This window comes from Delphinapterus leucas, chromosome 4, assembly GCF_059928025.1.
Source record: "Delphinapterus leucas isolate spDelLeu-1000000601 "Yukka" chromosome 4, BTC_Dleu_Yukka2, whole genome shotgun sequence".
In the NCBI taxonomy this organism is placed as follows: domain Eukaryota; kingdom Metazoa; phylum Chordata; class Mammalia; order Artiodactyla; family Monodontidae; genus Delphinapterus; species Delphinapterus leucas.
Window position 1 is genome coordinate 74,854,785 of NC_143132.1, and position 21,056 is coordinate 74,875,840.

Below are 21,056 nucleotides of genomic sequence, written 5' to 3' on the forward strand. Positions count from 1 at the left end.
AAAATGAATGAATTTCAAATGGGTAGAGAGAGTACAAAAACATCAACTGAATCAAATAGGTAAGCTGCTACTCACTTAGCTTCTACAGCAACTTCTAAGCTGTCAATGAAGGGTTGAAATCTTTCACTGAATGTACATGGAATTGTAATACAAATTAACCTATTTGAGGGGTTTTTCTGTCAACTCGCTTTCTTTCATGAGATGAATATAAACTGAATTATCATGGTCAAATAGTTTCTGGATATAGAACATTACAGATACAGACAACAACTCAGCAGGTTGTTGAGTATATATCAATTTATATACAACTGATAGCCTTTAGAAAATTGCCATCAGTTTTATTTCAAAACACCTAGCATTCTTCTTCTGGAAAAGAAACTGACATGGAGTAACATCAGCTAATGAGTTAGTTGAACTAGTGCCACTACAAATCAGACAACAAGCAGGAGAGCGAGCTTCTTATCTTCAAGGACTGAGCCTACTGGCCATACCAAGTTAAATTATCCCAATTTGTCACTTTAATACAAAAAAATACAATACAATGTTAATGCCATTTCCACTGTTTTTCCATTGAAAAGGCAGCTGATGGTTAAAGTGCCTCTAACACGCATAAAATATTTTTATTCCATGACTTTATTTTATGTTTAGAAAGGTGGAATAGCAGAAGAAAAAAAAGGCAGGACAAAAGGCTCTGGAGTTTTCTTTCTTCAGATGTGTGCAGAGGTGATTATATTATGAGTAGGAGGTCTGTAAAAATAAACAGAATTTTCATTGATAAATTTAGGTCTAGGGAGACAAATGTAAAATTTCTAAGTAAATTTTACGACTGCATGATCATAAAAATGTTGAAGCTTAACTGCCTAAGTTTGCTAGTTTTATTAAATTTAAAATATCCACCACCAGAATATAAAATAATTTTTATCAAACATGATGTATGATTCAAATATTGGACTTCATCTTCAGCAAGTATCAGAATTGGTTACTGAAAACGATCAGGCTGAGTAACTCCATGCATCTTAAAACTGTCATTGCGAAAGTATTCTTTAAGATGCTTGGTAACTTTTATTAAATGGTCAGAATGAAGCAAGGCTACAATTTTACCAGATTTATTCTTTTAAATGGATTTGCAGGATACAAATATGTATCTGTCCAATTCACAGATATATGTAACAGTTCGTGGCATAGAGAGTAGAGACAAGCAGGGAACAAAGAAAGTTGGGACTATTTTCCTGTACACAGCCGGCCTCATAGGACTGCCCTGGCCTGCAACTGAGGCAGACACTCTGGCAGCAAAAGGCATGTTCCCAGCAGCAACAGTAACTCCAGATGTCACACTGATCAGCTTAGGGAAGTGACAATGACTGTTCCGTAAAACACTGGTTGGCTGTGGGCTACCTTATTTCATTGAAAAGACAGAAACATACCTTATATTTTTAATGGGGTTTCTGTGAATTTTCCCCCCAAAAAACCATATGTGTAAACAAAGACATCAAGTAAACTGGTGTTTATGAAGAGAATCTCCAAATCCAGAAGACTCTCAAAATGTTCCTAACGTTAACTACTGATAGTAATTATGATGATGAGGAAGACATTGTAACACTTTATGGTTTTAAAAGAAAATTTTCATACATTGAAGTTGTATAAAACATTTACAAACACAGACACTTAAAAACACTGAATTATGTTTGGTATGAGTTAGATGATTGATATTTAGTTTCTAGATATATTTTTGTATACACCCATACACCAGTCTTAACTTATGCAAGAGACAAACAAAGTAACAAAGCATTATTCTAAAGCTTTTAACTCCTTCCTCTCTCATTCATTGCTGGTATACTGTTCTGAATGATGTTGGTCTGATCTGTGCTTCCCTTTCTAGCTTGCTTTCTCAAATATATCGCCCCTACACTACAAGAAAGTAGGTAGTCTGATTTAAGGGCCTTTTCTGAACAGAATGCATCTAGGGAGAGAATGAATCTTTCACATTTCTACTTTCACTTCTGACTGTGTTGCAGGCTGCCTATAGTGTAAGGCTCACAGATAAAGTGAGTAATTAAATATTTCAAATTAATGATAAGGTCTTAATTATAGCATTTTCCCTTTCTCAACTTCTTCTATAAAAGATTTACTAATTATAATTCTTCAGCAATAATTAACAATTAACTCTGCTATTAAGAGAAGTCTTCCAATATACAATATTTTATTGGGAACTGCTTATAATGCCAGACTACAGAATTAAACAAGAGCCCATATATTCAGAAGAGTCCTAAATTCTACAGCTATCTAAGTTACTTTAAATTGAAAAATGGTTTATTTAAACGTTTTTAAACGTTGAGAATAAGATTAAGAACAATTGTTAAAATTTTTAGTCAAGACAAATAAAAAGCTTTGCAAGTGAACATATACACAATTATCCATTGAATATGAACAATGAGAAATAAAACAATGAGAGCTAAAGCTCAATTCTTCACATACAGAAACTCTATGAGCCACCTGCACACTATGAAATATCTTAGCTTTATTGACCTTTCTTCTGTTCAAAGAGTTCTAGAGGATATTTTTAGTCTAGCCACAAGGCAATCAAGTTATTCAAAGGAACATCATACATACAAAATTTAGAATCTAGTTTCAGAAATTCCTCCCTTTTAAATTATTTAATTACATTAAGATTATTATTAAGGAACAAGTTGGATATAGTTAAATAGAATGATTATTAAAATAAGTCTAAAATATAAATTTTGTGTTTAGTCATTACCAACGCAGTAAGAAGTTTTTTACTCACTTATTACAATTTATTTCTCCTGATGAAGAGCTTCAATAAAAGCATCAAGTTTTTCTTGAATTTCTCTAACTTTCTCTGTGGAGATAAAAAGAGATAATAAATTAGTTAAAAACAAATTTATTTTTCAAAGGCATCACCAATCATAGAAGATAAATGGTTTGGGATACTTTAATGACTTGGGAAAAGGGGGGAAAATTACCTTAGCACCACACTCCATCTTATAGCCAAATAAAGTTCGAACAGATTATGTAATAGCAAGAGCGTCTAAATTTTTGGAAGGGGAGGAGCGTGGGTGGGGGTTTGTGACAGATACCTTTGAGGATTTAATACAAGCTGTGGATCCTTACACAGAAAAATGCAAGTATAGATAAATATACCATTATGTATAGAATTTTAAGGAGTTGTCAGATTCTCTGGAGTCTAACCAAGGACTCACAGTTAGCATTATCTGGAACAGAGGAAAATATACAATAATGAAACCATTTTTTAAAATTAGAAGAGAATACAGGTGAGTATATAACTGGCCTTCAACTGGGAAATGACTTTCTAAGTATGAAGTAATGGGAAGAGTTACAAAGATCAACCAATATGACATTAAAATGTACCCTTTATATGTCAAAATGTCCTAAAATTGAACGGCAAAAGAAATTGTACGAAATATTTTCAACAAACATGAAAAAGGAAATAACACTTTAAAAAATAAAAACGTACTTTGCTTGCTGTGAATGAGGAAAGGAAAGTTTAAAAACACCAGAACCACTGATGACAGATTTACATTATTTTATTTGATTTTAGGTTTTCATGTTTATAGATGTTCAAATAAAATCTACAATTTCTCTCTGAAATATAAAAATTTCCTTCAAAATGTAAATTATTCACAGGACACACGCCTATCTCTTAATATTAAAAACAGAAGTCATGATTTATTCTACTTCACTAACCTAATCATGCAGTTCCCATTTTAAAATACAGGTTATAGTAAGCATGGTAACAAATATTTTTGTCCTGTTAACACAATTTAACATGTTGGTGGGAATTATCAATTAAAGTGAAATGACTGGTTCAAAGCTGGTGATCTAGAGGCAAAACTGCAAAGCATTCTACTTTATATCTTAGAGAAAAAAACATGTAAGAGGTATTAATAGTCAACATTTATATTTCCCCCCACCCAGAACTTCATGCATACTTTATTTGTTGGCAGTCACTGAATGGCTGCATAGTGCAAAGCCTGAATAAGACAATATTCTCACTCTCATGATGTTTATATTCTTTTTCAGATTTTTTTAAAAATTGAAGTATAGTTGATTTACAACATTTCTATCTTTTAAAAGATACAAATTGTATCATTTAAAAATAAATAATCTGCAATTGAAGATATAAGTATCCCTTTTTAACAGTGAGACAGCATTTGTGATGAGTAGCCAATAAAAAGAACTATCCTTTTTGTTAATTCTTATTAGCATTGCAGGAACTCAACACAGCCTACCAGGGTTGCATATAAAGAATGTAATGTCTTCATCTTCTTTTTCCAGTAATTCAGCACTTCTATTTCTTGATATTAGACCGAGACTAACACACACCAAAAAAAGCAAGGGGAGGGGGATCCCCTATTGTTTTAATCAAATTATTTACTGGGAAAATATGATTTTAGTTATCACAAAGGCAGGAGTAACTCCTTATATATAAAAAATTAAACTCTTGGAAGTTTAGTTTGTACTTTTTGGTAGTCTGTTTTGTTTTTTTTTTGTTTTTAAACTAGCAGTCAAACCAGTAAACATACTTCCTTTCTCAAAATAAGGCCACATTTCTTATTTTAAAAATTATTTCATGTAGTTGCTTAGAAAGAGTTCACCTATTTTCTTCATTGAACATTTAGAGAATTCCAGATACTATAGGTCATCAGTTGAAGAATTTTTAAAGGGGATTGGGAAACAGGTGGAAAAAAGTTTTCTAAACTGTCTCAAAATTTTGGAAATGGATGGGGTCTTTAAAAAATCACCTAGCTTAAATAGCACAAAACATGGAAATCTAAAACAAGTGTTCAGAGCCTTAGCAGCTCTCTAACATTAGACCGAGAACTATTTCTACTTGGGGAAACTGTACTGTATGAAGAAAGGAAATCATTCTATCTGCTCCATGATCAGAGTACAATCAGGCAGCTGAACGGCCAGCTCTACCCATCCTTTTGCCCTGTCAATGACCTCTATGTTCAGCTGGACAGACTATCTGTGAGTGAGTGATACAGTAGCATCCCTCACAAGACACTGTTCAGAGCAAGATCTATTTGTATTGAAAGAAGCCAAGAGCCACTCTGATGCATGTGCCTAACTGTGGAATCTGAATCAAATTCAAATTCTTCTAAAATTAGAGATAAGTGATGTTTTATGTAAATGAAAGTTAAAAAAAACTAATTAATTTAAATATGAAAACCACAGAATAAAAAATTACCAAATTTCCCTTTAAAAAGCTTTTATACAAAATATTTTACAATCGGAATATCAGGACACTGTACTGAAACCTCAAGAATGACACAAAAAACATTAGTAAGTTACTAGGAAGTAATGCGGGGAGAGGAGAGGAGAGAAGAGGATGGAAGTAAATGTTAAAAGAAAAAAGAATAGTTGTGATAAATGTATCCTTTTAATACTAAATTGAAAAACACATTTCTTCATTCATTCCTTCACTTATACAATGTACTTAATGGAGTGACCTGGGGACACACATTATACCCTGCCTTTGAGAAGAATTCCTTGCTTACTTTCTACCTCTCTCTAAGTCTGTAAGTGTCTATTATGTTTTGCGTGATGTCAGATCCCACATTTCATTTGGTCCTCATACAACCCAGCAGGTTTCACTGCCAAAGGTGAGGACATTAAGCCTGGAGAGTTAGCCTTGTCCACACTCCTCCAATTAAGAAACACATACTAGATCTGCTACCATATGCAGACTCTAAATGGTAACAAAACAAATGCTATTATTTCAAATGTATTTGGTGAAAGTTTTACCTTTTATGTAAGATAAGACATTTTGATAAAAATTAGGGAGTGAGATAGTTACTGAGCACCTCCTAAGTAGTTCTGTGCCTAGAAATGTCTAAAAAATGTATACTATGCTACCATACTCGGATGAATATTATTACCTCTTGAGGAGACTAGATCTATACACACTTGGAGAGACCCTTGGAGAACAATATAAGAGTAGGAAACTGGCCCCAAAACGTTTAGCATCTTCAGTGTCTACAACAATGTCTGACTCGCTATATATGCTCAATAAATATTTGATAAATGAAGTTCCCAAAAGTATGACATGGAAAATGAGGGCTGTAGGTTATCAAGAAAGGAAAAAAAGCACTTAACATGCTTCCTGGATGTTATGCCAGGATCACAAGAGCTAGAGCAAGTCTGAGAACAGGAGGCAGGGTATACACTGACAATGAAGATCAAGGAAAGCTGGTGGGTCACCCGAACCACATAAAGCACCAAGGAACAGAGAATACTCAGGTCTTAGAACACAATAGCATTTTGTGGGGGCGGGGTGGGGAATAGGGGGTGGGGTGAGGGACAACTTAATTATTGCACCTTAAGAAGGCTAAAATATGCTGACTACACAAGCACACACAAGCATGATTTCATGCTTTGCAAGGAAGCTATGTTACAAATAATATAGCAGCATTATTTTCCATATTTGAATTCATTCATTTTAAATTCTGATGTAAGGTTCCAGCACTGTCTTGTATACCAACTATGCCTCCTGGCTGCACAGAAAACTGAGTTATGTGTAAAAATCAAATTGGAATGTTAGCAACTAACACTTAACACTTTCTGATCCTTCCAAATTAATGTCTCACTATTACAGTGTTTTCAAATCCCCAAATATTATGGTATTTAATTTTTTCACCATTAGAACTTACTTTCCCACAGAAAAATGTGTATATATTAGCATGGCTAATTATAGAGCAAACTCCTTTTTCTATTAAATATTTGCAATAAATATTTATATAGTTAGAATTCTTATAAATTTGTGATTTACTTGATAAACTAAACCAACTCAGGAAGGGATTAACAAACTGCTATTTTTGTTACACTGAAATAGCCAATTCCACATGTAGTGAATACTGAGTCTACTTTCCATTTGTCCAATGTTTACTTAAAAGATGAACAATTTCAAACATCAATTCATTGTGCTTCTTGATTGAGTCATGAATATTCCCATAATCCCCAACTCATAAACCGTCAGTCTCAGTGAATGAAGTTCCTTCTCTTTTTTCTTTTCTTCGGATGACTTGACACTCATTCATGTTTTGGGTCTCTTTATCTCCACATGAAATGATACTGCTACTCTCATTTTTTTTTTTGAGACTTCTGATACTTGCTCTAAAAGTCTCAAATATAGACTAATCTGTAATTAGGATTTGAATACACTGTGAATACCAAAAGGCCAAACCCGGGAGAAGGTTCACTTCAGTGGTTAATAACAGTTTAGAACAGAAACAAAGAATCACACACAAAACACTAACACGTGAACTGAAATAAACCTTTTACAGCTTTTGATCTTTTTAGAGAAAGCATAAAGAAACGAGCTGCAAACTTACTAATGCAGTGTATTTTAAACAAACCACACATCCAAAGATCCAAATGTACCTTAACAGAACTGCCTCATAACATACTGCATACACATTTTGTACCAAGCTTGAGGACACCTTGTAGGTGAGATTTTGCTATAAAGAGCTGTTCACTAAAAGAAGGAACACTTCTTATTATGTTATATATGTTGCTCCTAAACAGGCTTGCTTTTCATTAGACAATTACACTGTAAGTGCTCTTTAGAAATTCAGTATTTAAAGGAATCATCTAGGGAAACAAGCAAAGAAAACCAACAACAAAAAAAAGTGAATAATAGACCAGATTCAAGAGTCTCAAAACTACAGTCGAAATCTTAGACTTGGCACAAGAAAAGATGTACACCTCTTACAGTTGAAAGGAAGAGCCAAAGAGATACGAAGTCAAAGATGTATAGCTAAATCTAACACTTATCTTCTGAATCTTGGCCCTGTAGTGTTTCTTCCCTACAAATAGGTATGATTATTTTTAAACAGACTCATTAATGAAGACAAACAGTATACTTTTGATTGTTAGAGAAGAAGGAGGCATCGTTTCCTATGTCCTGGAAAGCTGTTTGAGACTTGGACAGTAATTGTAAAGCTGGGTGGGGTCCCAGACTTCCAGGAGTCTGTGAGGTGGAAATAAGAGTTCTCTGGGTTATTTCCATTGTTTCAAAAGTTCAAATGGATATCTTTGTTTGGGCCAGAATTACATCTACTCTTGTAACAATTAGTTATTTAGGCTGATTAAAGATATAATTGCAATTTTATGTTTCAAACTAAAACTATGTGCATTGTAGACAAATCTTATAAAACATGGACTTTACAAGAGTATACAATAATGAAAGGAGTGTTTGATGAAAAAAAAATGTTAGGAATCCCTGGTCTAATGCCCCTAACAATCAATGGAGTAGTTATTTCATATGACTTTTTATCAAGATGAGAACATAATGTATTAACAGGTATACGATAACGTGATCAGGGGAACTAAGTTTCTAGTCCTGGTTTTGCCTTTAATCTTACAACCGTAGACAGATCACGGTGCTAGTTTCTTTATCTCTAAAATGAGGGAATCAGTCTAAAAAAAGCCCATATTACTTTAAAATTTAGGACTGAAATGTACTATTCTAACTGATCATGTTTTAATTGTACCTTTTAAAACTTATAAATGGTCTTTTCTTTGTTCTTTAGTATCTTTTTATTTGATGTTAAGCTCCTAGTAAAAAATGCAACCACAAGTGATAATATTATTCTCATAGGGTTACAGAATTCATTTTAGAAAGATCAGTTTTATACTGTTTTTCTTCCCCCAGGAATCAACGTGTGACTGTTTGTATGAATTACCTACTTACAAAAAAGCCTGTCATTTAAAATCACTCAGCAAGTGCTACAGCACTTGCTATGTAATAGATGCCCATGAATATTCATTCATTGCTCATTCATTTATTTATTGGTGAGTGATCTGACTTAACCAATGCTTAATCCAAACATTAAAGATGATTATTTTAAAAATTTGCTATTTCAGACCCCAAAACAATATGATTTAGAAAGAAAGCTGCCATAATAAAGTCTGTGAAGTAAATTATAATTTATGTCTGCTGAATGTATAAACAACTCAAAGTGACTTGTGGATAAATTCAGCCTAAATTTTAAAAACAACTTTAATTGAGCATTTCTACCAGGCTCCTTTCTGGCTAATCAAAACCTCTTAAAAAATACTTTCTTGAATTTTGAAGCCTATTCTCCAAAAGACTTTAGTATGGATGAACAAAGAGTAGCTTTATACCCAGGCCTTTATATTGGTTAGGCCCTTAAACTTTCATAAATAGATGGCAACCCTAATTTCATCTCAGCTATTAATTCTTATGGACCTGCCCTTAACCAACAGTCACACCATTCCAGGCGCTTGTCAGTGTCAATCAGTGTAAAATCTTGAACTTTCTCTGCTACCTGATACTTATTAAAAGGCTCAGTTGCAAGAAGAAATCACATTTATGGAAAACTGTATGGGGGATATACAATTCATCTATTTCTCTAGATGCTATATATTTCATCTTTAGATAAGCCAAACCAAATAGCTATTTATTTAGATGGCATCATTCTGATTTTGTCCAGAATTGCTTGTTACTGGCCTACACTGAGGAATGTTACAATAAAGAGCCCCATGAAATTCATGATTATGTGCAGTCATTTGATTCAGTATATCATATAACTCAGTGTTCCTCTTATGAGGACTAGTGACTTTTCTCTCAGGTGTGTGTACCAGGTATATCTATGCTTCAACTAAGCAACTGCTGTGCTGTTGTCTGAGAGCTACCATAAATCATGTAATCAACTCTGTTTTCCATTTTGCATCAGCTACTGAAACCAACTCCCCCTAAAACAAAGTTCCCGTGCAGGGCTTATGATTAACCTCTCTACCCGAACCTTTATCCCTTTTCTTGTCCCGTCCCTGTCCCCCTGAAGATTGAGAAGTAGCAAAGAAAAGAGGGGACTGAAACCGAGCAGGACCTCGCGGAGCATTCCCCAGGTACAAGGCCCTCCATGTCCCCTGTTTCTTGTTTGACCTTCCCTGAGTTCCAAAGAGCAGACTCAAGCAGTTAACGATTAGAACAGAGTCACTGGACTCCTAGTTCCTCTTGAAGGGATGTAGATGACAATCTGACGCATATCTTGTTGTTCTGTGGAAACTAAGACGCCACACCCAGTGGAGGAAGGTGACTACATGCTGTCGGCAAGCAAGTAGACCCCAGACTGCTTGGAACTGGAAAGTTGATGACTGAGATTCCCTAAACATCATCCTGTTACCTCACCACCAGCCAATCAGAAGAATGCCCACGAGCTGATCAGGCACCCTGTGAACTTCACACTTAATGGTTGCCTTTAAAAACCGTTCCTGAAAGCCAGCACGGAGTTCAGGTCTTTTGAGCATGAGCTGCCTGCTCTTCCTTGGGGTCCTACAATAAATGCTGTACTTTCCTTCACCACAGCCCAGTGCCAGTTGATTGGCTTTGTTGTGCATAGGGCGAGTGGACCAGAGTTCAGTTCGGTAACACTACTAGGAAGCTCAGGGCCAGATATGCAGCTTGCTTATAGCAAAGTACGCAGAACCCTTGAGCACCAGTCTTATCCCAAATTTCACATTATTTCACTTGCCTGGATTTTCTCTTCCCTTCCACCCAATTTTTCCACTCAAGTATTTTTACTTTTTGCACAGGGTAGATCTGCCTCAAAATGTTTGGGGAATAAGGCAGGGAATTAAACTAACAAGCTAGTTTGTAGAAGATATACCACTAGGTAGCTGATTCATATAATATACTATAATATTCTAAAAATAATCTTTTTATACTGGTAATACTTTTTAAATCAGTAATTTAAGAACATTTTGGGAGGACAATATTTGTCACATTTAACCTTCTATGAATAATCCCTACATGAGAGAAAAAAATAAATTATTTTTATTTCTGCTCAATTCTCGGAAAACTCAATGATATAAAAATCTATACTTAAAGTCATTATTTTCAGCAAAAGAAAAAAATCATACAGTTTTATGGGATTCACGATCGTCTTTTTAAATGTGAATGTTAGATAGATTCTACCGTAAGATTATAATTGTCTCCTGTGAATTATTTCATTCTGTATCCAGTACATAAAATATTCCATATTCATTACATCTATCAACTCATATCATGATGAAAAAATATTTAAGTTATTTTATGTGGTAACTCATTAATGATACATTTTTTTCTCAAAAAAGTTTAAGTAAATACGCTATTTCAAAATGAATACATTTCTTTTTCTCCCCATAAAAAAACCTAAATATCACTACAATTTAAAAACTATGATATAGGTAAGTAATCGGGAAAGCTAAAAAAGCGTTAGCATAGTGACCAGTAAAATATTCAGTCCCAAACAATTAAGGTTTTAAAATAATTCATCATTTTTTTCTTTTCTATTTTCCTCTTCTTAAAAGCATATTTTACTCTGAATTTTGTTAGGAGGGAAATTGGAACATTTTAAGAGAAGGAAAACCACCCAGGCAGCCCTTAAAGAGACAGGACATCATTTATCACCTGAAAAGACAGATTTATAAGAAGAGGGCCCTTTCTGTTCCTTTAAGACTGCAAAACAGATGGGAAGTGAATGGACAGTCAATGGGACAAGAAAACACATGGGAGGTGCCGCTGTATGTATGTTCCCAGCATAAGAAAGAGGTCAAGATTGTAACTGCATGACTGGGTCCTGGAAAGGGTCTTTCTTCAAGCTGTTACAAAGACAAACGCTGTTCCTCATCCTGCTGTCAAACTGTTATAAATATTGGTTTGTCAAAAGACCTTCAGTGCTGAAATTTTAAAGAGGAGGTGTAACAGATGAATGAATCATGAGAATGATTCTTAAACAGTCAGCTCATTAATGTAATTTTAAAAGTAAAAGAAAATAATACAAGAAGGGAGAATGTAATTCTGATTTATGAGCCAAACTGAAAGTTTATAGAAAAAAGTATGGAATTAAAAATTGCAGACTTTAATAAAGTTATGAATTAAGTGAGATGAAAAACAAAAATGGAATACAATTATATCTCTCTCTCTCTTTTTTTTTTTTTCCGGTACGCAGGCCTCTCACTGTTGTGGCCTCTCCCGTTGCGGAGCACAGGCTCTGGACGCGCAGGCTCAGCGGCCATGGCTCCGCGGCATGTGGGATCTTCCCAGACTGGGGCACGAACCCGTGTCCCCTGCATCGGCAGATGGACTCTCAACCACTGCGCCACCAGGGAAGCCCCAATTATATCTCTTAAATAAGATGCTACATAAGGACAAAGTATTATTAATCTTATCATAAGGAGAACTAATAGGCATTTGTGTTTTTTTAGGCTGATTTCATGTTTTCAGTTATTTCTCACTATAACCCTATAAATTGATATCATTACTGATATTGGTTCCATAAGGCAGAATAAGGCTCAAAGACATAAATGCAGCTTCAGAATTAATTTCATGCATTCAGTAATTTAGAAAATCACCTTTAAATTATAAATCACAATTTCTTTTTTTCTACAGAAAAGAAATAAAATTGAAATAGCAATAAGAATGCATAGATGGATAAGCCTGGGTTATCTTTTTTGAAGAATGAAACCATTACACATTTCTTTAGGAGACAAACTCATTGTTCTCGAGTTAATGATTAGTTGAACTAGGAGAGTAGGCTCTAAAAATAACACATTGAAAATAATATAAAAAAGGAAGCCAAACTATATGAACTTGGTTATCTACAGTCACCAATAGCACAAACCCAGACTAAAAATGAACAGAATCCCAAAACAAATCTAAAAAGATACTATCTCTGACACATGTTGTTAGCCCCAGCTTTGCCATAAATATTCATGTAACTGGCTAAATCATTTCCCTTAGTGAACATCAACTTCCCCATCTGAACGATGGGGATAATAACTTACAAGCCTTATACGCCTTTAGAAGAAAAACACAACACATGGTGTAAAGTGCAAAGCTCTATACAAATTTAAAGCACATATATAGAGTTCCAAACAGGATTTAATTTGGATTCCAAAGTACCAAATGATGCAGTTACATGAGAATACTTTCTATTCCTAATGCTTGCCTGGCTCATTGCTTTCCTGATTGTCAGCAATCTCAGTAGAAGTGAGAATAAAAGATTACAAAGTTAAGAAGAGAGTGGACGGTTTAAAGTAGAGGCAGCAGCCAAACATTCAAAAGTTTTCCTGTAGACTTCCCAGGTGGTGCAGTGGTTAAGAATCCACCTGCCAACGCAGGTGACATGGCTTCGATCCCTGGTCCAGGAAGATCCCACATGCCGCGGAGCAACTACGCCCATGCGCCACAACTACTGAGCCTGCACTCTAGAGCCTGCGAGCCATAACTACTGAGCCCGTGTGCCACAACTACTGAAGCCTGCACGCCTAGAGCCCCTGCTGCGCAACAAGAGAAGCCACCACAATGAGAAGCCCACGCACTGCAACAAAGAGTAGCATCCACTCGCTGCAACTAGAGAAAAGCCTGTGCGCAGCAACAAAGACCCAACGCAGACAAAAATAAATAAATAAGTTTATTAAGGGAAAATAAGTTTTCCTGTGTAAAAGAGAATCATGATCAAAAGCAGCTGGAGTGCACAGAAGAATCAATCTAGCAATTTTAAGATAGGAATGATTTCAGCATCTTTGAAGAAAGAGAGACATAATGAAGGTACAAGTACATATAGGAAGTGCCAGGGTCCTGAATACAGGTGGAGATGAACTTTAAAAGCAGAGTGATTTTTAGTACATGTTTTGTTACTATATAGCCTCTGGAATCCCTGACCTATTTAAAGCAATGGGTACCATAGGTTTTATTTTTACTAATGCTGCTTATTCCTCTCAGGGAATCTTTTTGAAATAAGTTTGTATGAAGAAAAGGAAGAGAAACTGAGGCTACTCTGATAGATGAGAAACCAGAAATAGGAGCAATGACAACAAATTGAAGATTTGGGGTATAAGAGGAAGCCAACCCAAGATTTCTTCATGAAAAATGTGTTCCAGAAGTGTAACAGAAATTATGTCCCTAAGATCCCATTAAAAATTTTGTTAGAATACAGTGTTACAGTGGTTATATCTCAGCAGTGGTAATAGTTTAAAAAATTCTGCCATCTATATCTTCTAACTTTATACAATGCATATGCACTAGCTTTGTGATAAAAAAGATTAAAACAAAAACACCTAAAATTCTGGTAGTTGTACTGGGTGAAGACAGGTACACATGACACAGAATATGAAGTGGTACCAATAAAAGGAGAGACTAAAAAAAGACCTGAATTCCTTGGCCCAGAAAAAAGATCTAACTCAAAAGATTAAAACTAAGGAACAGACTGAAAAAGTCCTTCTAAGAGAAATTAAAATGGACTAATTCCATACACAGTAGGTAACGACGAAGCAGAGAAAATCTATTATCTTTAATGGGCTGCACAAGTGTGAGAACTTCACCAGTTCAAGAAAGATTTCAATTCATTCACAGGTGACAGATCCAGGAGGGGCAGTTACTAGAAATAGGAAGAATTCAAAGTGAATCCCCAACCACAAAGGATGATACGATGATAACCAATTACTATGTGGCCCCATGAAATGTCTCTTGGTGTCACAATTACCAAGAGGTTATTTGGGAAGATATCAGTCACTTTTAAAATTGATCATATCATGAATCAGCTTAATCATTTCTATGAATGTGATAATTAAGAATATGAAATTTCTAAGGTAATTTTGAATTATGCTCATTTGGAAAAAGAAACAGTTTAGAAATGTATAAAATGGTAAAGAAATGAAAATTTCTTTTGTCCTCAACCCCTCCTGCAACTATCCTGAGAACCCTCTTTCACAGAGGTTACCAGGTCAGTGTGCATCAATTTGTCCTTCAAGGCAGTTCTCTCTTTTTTAAAAAATGTATTCATATCTTGTTTATTTTTTAATATACTGTTCCACAGATCAATGGATTGTTTTGCAGTTCGATTTAGTTTTCAATAACTAGATTCCATCTTTTTCCATCTTAGAATGGAGAGAATACATAATTTAAAAAATAAAACAAATCAAAGTTTAATCCAAAACGTAAAGATATTATTTCATCCTAAAGTCTCACTGAGGGAGGAGTAAGCATTAATAACAAGGGAAAAACAGCCTCATTTCTAGCTTTAAAAATGTGCACTGTCTTTTTTATACATAATCACGTACACACAAGCACATAATACATAACACATAAATAGAAACCACTTTAAAATGATCAACAAAAAATTCAATCCATAAATTACTGAACAGCCCTTTCCTATCTTTATTCTCACTTTTAATCAGTTAAAATGTGAGTTTAAAGCAAAAAGAATATACTTGCTAGTAAAGCACTGAATAACAGTAGCCTGTAAAAGATTACAGAGAAGTAAATATCCTTTTAATCTTGTACCAGTTTATCAATATCCGTCAATGTTGTCTTTAAAAGACAGACTTAGGGCATGAAAAATGTGCTTGATTGTAAAAGCCCCATTTTGAGTCTGAATTTTCTCATCAATAACCTGGAAAGCACACAACTCGGACTCATCGTGTGGAATTGCGCATGTAAATAACTACTCCTAACACACAGGACTCTCCCTGAGGATTACTTTATTCTCTGTGTCAACTCACTCTCTCTCCCTTTTTTGGACTACAACACAAAGGCAGAGTCTACTTCATCTCTGCAGACTCAAGGTAAAAATAATCCTTCACTCTCTTCCTTAGCTGCTTTGTCAATTTCACCTTACTAGGAAAAATATTCCACAAAGGCAGAAGTTAAAAATTCAATCACTTTAACCCTGAGAAGATACCTTAAAGAGCTCAAACACTGATAACATAAAACAGAAAGCTAGGGCTTCCCTGGTGGCGCAGTCGTTGAGAGTCCGCCTGCCGATGCAGGGGACACGGGTTCGTGCCCCGGTCCTGGAGGATCCCACATGTCGCAGAGCGGCTGGGCCCATGAGCCATGGCCACTGAACCTGCGTGTCTGGAGCCTGTGCTCCGCAACGGGAGAGGCCGTGGCAGTGAGAGGCCCGTGTACCGCAAAAAAAAAAAAAAAACAAAACAGAAAGCTATTTATTCTGCAGTGAAGAAAAGAAACATTCTAATCTTCCCATTTTTCAAATATACTCTTCTACTAACCATTCCAGAAAGTGCATAAATGTCAAATAGAATAAAAATCTTCCAATCGACTTAAAAATTCCTAATAAACACACACACAAAAATGAGTGTTTTCGGTGAACTGGGTGGACCGGGGATTAGGACATCACTGGTGACCTAGAAAGAAGTAAGAAGTGGTTCTGCTAGGGATGAAAGCTAGTCGCAAGATACTAGCAAAGGAATGTGTGGGTATAGGGGTGAATGTAGCAAATGCGAGCTGCTCTTAAGAGAAATGAGGTGGCAGTTTTCTGGTGAGACAGAGTGGAAGAAAGCTTTCTTCTCCCTCTTTTTTAAGTTAAGAGAAGGGGGTAATGAAGAGCCGGTATTAAAACGTCATGATCCGACATTCAGCAAACACATTCAATATGACATACAAAATATGGTGAATTTATGAAAGAAGCAAACGGCTTTGGCAGAATAGATCAATCATTATAGACATGAAAAATTTTTTTTCTTAAATTGGTTATTTTGGTTGATCTACAGTTGTCTATAGTGGGAAGCCTGCCTTCTGCTCAATTAAACAACACTGGCAGTACCTCAGTAAGGTTTTTAACCACTGAAGGAAGTTAAATAAGCAGGGAGGAGGAAAAACACTAGCTCAGGACCAAGAGATAATAATGATGTATAAGAAGGCACAGTGAGACATAAGAAAAAAAGAGACAAAGAGGGAAAGGCTGCTTAAAATGTGCTAGAAGCCAGGAGAGATGAGAAAGCAGTACTGAGTGCCTGTAATTACTGGCCAAAAACCACAATCACAGTATGTAGGTATAAATGATGCCATAGAGATTATGGTTTTTACAGTTGCCTAGGTACCTAGAATTCTACAACTCAATGCTACCCTCTCCTCCTTTAAATCTCTTTAAAATTCATTTTCTTTGGTTATGTCTACAGAAACAAATGAACATGCTACTATAGATAATAGTTCAAATAATGAATTTTCAATAGTCACATGATTTATCAGACTCTACTAAAAGAAGATACATGTTGATTTCATGCCCATTAATAAAAATAACAGACTGTGCCGCTGTAAGCATGAAGAACTCTCCAGAGAACTGGTGCGGGGGCAGAGTGGGTGGTGGCGGTGTGTGGCAACAATCACCTGTGGAGACTTGGCAAAATATGCATGCCGTAGCCCTACCTCGGGAGAAATAGTTTAAACACATGACTTCTCTTTTCTACAGTTTTAAGTTTCAGATTCTGAGTACAATAATCTTTCTAGGATGATTTTCAGTCTCACACTACTTCGTGGCCACGGGTTTCATCCATAAAGGCCCTCAAGGATTCCGCAAGTACGGCAGAAGTTTAGGAATGTGGAGGAGCCAATGAAAATTAAATTCAAGAGTATCTTGCTATTTTTCTTTCCTAAATAAAGAACAACAAAATTATTCTTGCTGAAGTTTCTCCCATCTAGATATTTTCTGACTACTTTTTAATCCAAGTTTTAACATGGCATGAAGACATTTCTTAACTCTCTTATAAACTAGAATTATATTTCAGAGATAATGAAGGTACTTCTTTTTTTTTTTTTTTTTTTTTTTGCGGTACGCAGGTCTCTCACTGTTGTGGCCTCTCCCGTTGCGGAGCACAGGCTCCGGACGCACAGGCTCAGCGGCCATGGCTCACGGGCCTAGCCACTCTGCTGCATGTGGGATCTTCCCGGGCCGGGGCACGAACCCGTGTGCCCTGCATCGGCAGGCGGACTCTCAACCACTGCGCCACCAGGGAAGCCCAAAGGTACTTCTTAAACTTAAGCAGCTAAGGTGCATTTCTCTTCTGATCTTAGCTTATAAAATGGTAGTACTGGATCATTCTGCCTCTACTCCCTTTTTATAACCATAATTTAAAAAATGCACTAGTACGTTTATTATGAAGAACAAACAAAATTTTCATTATAAAAATAATTTGTTACTACCTGGTAGCTCAGAGAAAAAAGAAATTTCCATCTGTCATCTATATTTCTAAGTTTTTAGCATCAAAACTGAATCTCCTGCACACTAAGATAGAAAGCCTGTATCTTTCCTCCATTCTAATTATCAAGAGAAAGCATAGGATGGAGGATAAGAGGAGACTGGGAAAGTAAGGAGACACAAAGACAAGCCCCACCAGCATTGTATATTGCCAAGAGAAACAAACTTTAGTTTCAAGAAACAATTGCCGGCTGTCTGGGAGATGCTCAGGCATCAAACAATAAAGAACAGTCAACAGAGGCAAGAGGCCGAGCATGCTGCTGAGGCTGCTTCTCTAATCCCCGGACCTCTAGTAAAAAGGCCAGCTGTTGCCACCTCGTGTAGAGAGTCAGCAGAGCAAATTAACCACGGGAGAAAAAAAGCTGCGGATATTGGAAAATTCTAATTTACCAGCCTCTTTAAGCTACACTGTTTTTAACATTGAGGACATCAAACTATTACCATTAAAATAAGCCTGTGTAATGGTAGCCCAAGTAAAAAGGTTTAAGACTGTTTTCATATTTCATTAGTAAATGAGATAGATGTAAATATGAAATATTCGGTTTTGACTGAAGCATGTCTTCTCTTCATGTATAGATGTAAATATGAAACATTCGTTTTGACTGAAGCATATCTTCTCTTCATGTAAAGTACAAGAAATATGAAGAAATACACTGAAGTTTATTATAAAACATTTCAACACTCCCAGACAAGTTCGACAAAAAGCCTCAACTTAGAATAACAGCCATATGCTCAAGTAAAGATTCTGTATCTGTTACAGCTGGATTTTAAGTCTCTAAGTACAAACACACCACACTGAAAAGCTGTGTCTGAACTTTGGACAACTTTGATACTACTTACCTATCGCGGAATTCAACTGAGTGTACTTCAAGACAATTTAACAAGTCACATAAAGAAAATTAACTTCCTTCCATCTGTTTACTGGCTTCATTTACACTTCTGTGTTCTCTTACCCAGATGTTCTAATGCTATCAAAGTTTTCATATTGTTTGAAAGTTTAAGCTGCAAAATTTTTTTAGTGTACGAAGTACAGAGGATGATAAGGATCATGATGATTATCACGGTCATAACTAACATGTATGTCTTTTTTGACCCTCTCCGTAAAGGACACTGTTAACTATGGGAGCCTCCAAATACAGAAGGCCATTTTATATAATTATATTGTCTAACACCTTGGGGTTTTCTTCTCAAATTAGTTCAGCAGAGTAGTTAAAAGACCTGGGCTCAAATCTTGGCTTCACCGGTTACTATCTGTGTGTTTCTTAGGCTGCCGTTTCTTTTTCTATAACATGAGAAAAATGACTATACCTATGAGACTGCATGTTAAACACATAACCTAATATCTGGCACAGGAAATTTATTCAAATATTAGTTTATATTCATAAATAGATTCAAGTTTCGATACAAAAATGAAAAGGAATTTATTGTAAAATAAGAAGAGAACAATCTAAATGATCAGTAATACGCCTTTAATTCCTGGGTATCAGCGATTCTTTGATTATGTACACAGGAAATAGTGAACAAGAGTTAAAAAAGAAACCTAAGCTCTAAACCCCACGCAACTGATATCAAGGTCCAAAAACTCACAGTAAGCTAGGTTGATACGATATTTACAGAGCAAACAATAAAAGAATCCCATGCTGTTCTGATGAAACTCAGTTTAGCAACATTACTAGCAGTTGTTACCAGTGTCCAGACACTCAGTTTCCAGGCTGGGATGGAGAATAAACTCCAAAAAAAAGTCTGTGAGATGTGAGCACTATTACTTATTTTATATAATGACAATCATAAAATACATCTTATAAATCATAAGCAGATCATTATAGAAAGAAACATTTTAAATTGAGCTGTAACATGCCAATTTTTTCCTCTTCAAAGAAAGCGTTTTAAAATTGCGGTCTGTTTCAGTAAATACATTGGACACATTATTAAAAACTATGCTGGGAATCCAAATAGATTTTAACTAAATTAATGCTGTATTTAAGTATCTATAAAAAATCCTTTGAGATAAAATTCACTATAAAATCAGAAGAATTTCATCAAGGTCATAGTGAACATATTTAAACACCAGACAGTTCTGAGTATGACTAGACAATGCAAAAAAGGAATAAGGTGGAAAGATTAGCTATGTATTTTACTAAACCGTCCATGAGGCAACCCAGTCTTTCAACATCTTCAGAGGTCATGTTTTCAAAAGTCTCATTATCTCTAAATTATTTTCATATGATCCCTGATCCATTGTCAGCTATAAAAACAAAATTAAATACTTTTTTACCCTTTTCTCAGACTTAGGCAACAGTTGTAAGAATACTACAAAGAACATTTTTCCTGAATCATTTACTGTCATTATGCCCCACAAGCCCCAAATATTCTGTGTAGTAGCTACAAATAAGGATATTTTCCTAAATAATCCCAATCTAACAAGGTTTAAAAATTAACAGTGAAGTATTACTACCATGTAACCCTTAGATTCCCACCAACTGTCCCATGAACGTCCTTTAGAGCAAAAAGACCTAGTTCAGGATCATGCATTGTATTTTGTTTTCTTGTTCTTTAGTCTCCCTCAACCTGGAACAGTTCCTCAGTCTTCCCTTGTCTCTCATGATCTTGATACATTTTAAAGATTACAAGCCAGTTATTTTGTAGACTGTGCTTTAATTGGGGTTTTTCTGATGTATCCTTATGATTGAATTTAAGTTATACATTGAAGGTAAGAAAATCATAGAAGTGACGCTGGGTTCTTCTCACTGCATTCTATAAGGTGGCACACAGTTCTGATTTGACTACTACTGATAATATTACTGTGACCACTTGATTAAGGTGGTTATTACCAGGCTTCCCCACTTTAAAGTTACTCTTTTTTCCTTTTCAATTATTTTGCATGGAGATAGTTTGTGTGATTATACAAACATCCCATTCCTCATCACTGATTTTATTCATTTACTTATATAATTATCAATTTATGGACTCCTGTTTCATTCAATGGATTATAGTTTATAACTGTCCTTATTT

General features: G+C 35.4%; 1 protein-coding gene across 6 annotated transcripts in view; it reads right to left on the reverse strand.

Moving 5' to 3' along the window:
* Positions 1 to 615: 615 nt before the first annotated feature.
* Positions 616 to 21,056, reverse strand: part of OPA1 (OPA1 mitochondrial dynamin like GTPase) — a 92,943-nt gene continuing 72,502 nt past the window's right edge. For all 6 annotated transcript variants that reach the window (XM_022569444.3, XM_022569412.3, XM_022569418.3 and 3 more), the window contains 2 exons: positions 2,783 to 2,857; positions 616 to 747 (listed from right to left, as the gene is read on the reverse strand). In XM_022569444.3, the coding sequence (XP_022425152.1) occupies positions 2,793 to 2,857 (65 nt within the window). In that variant the 3' untranslated portion in view covers positions 616 to 747; positions 2,783 to 2,792. The remainder of the gene's footprint in view (positions 748 to 2,782; positions 2,858 to 21,056) is intronic.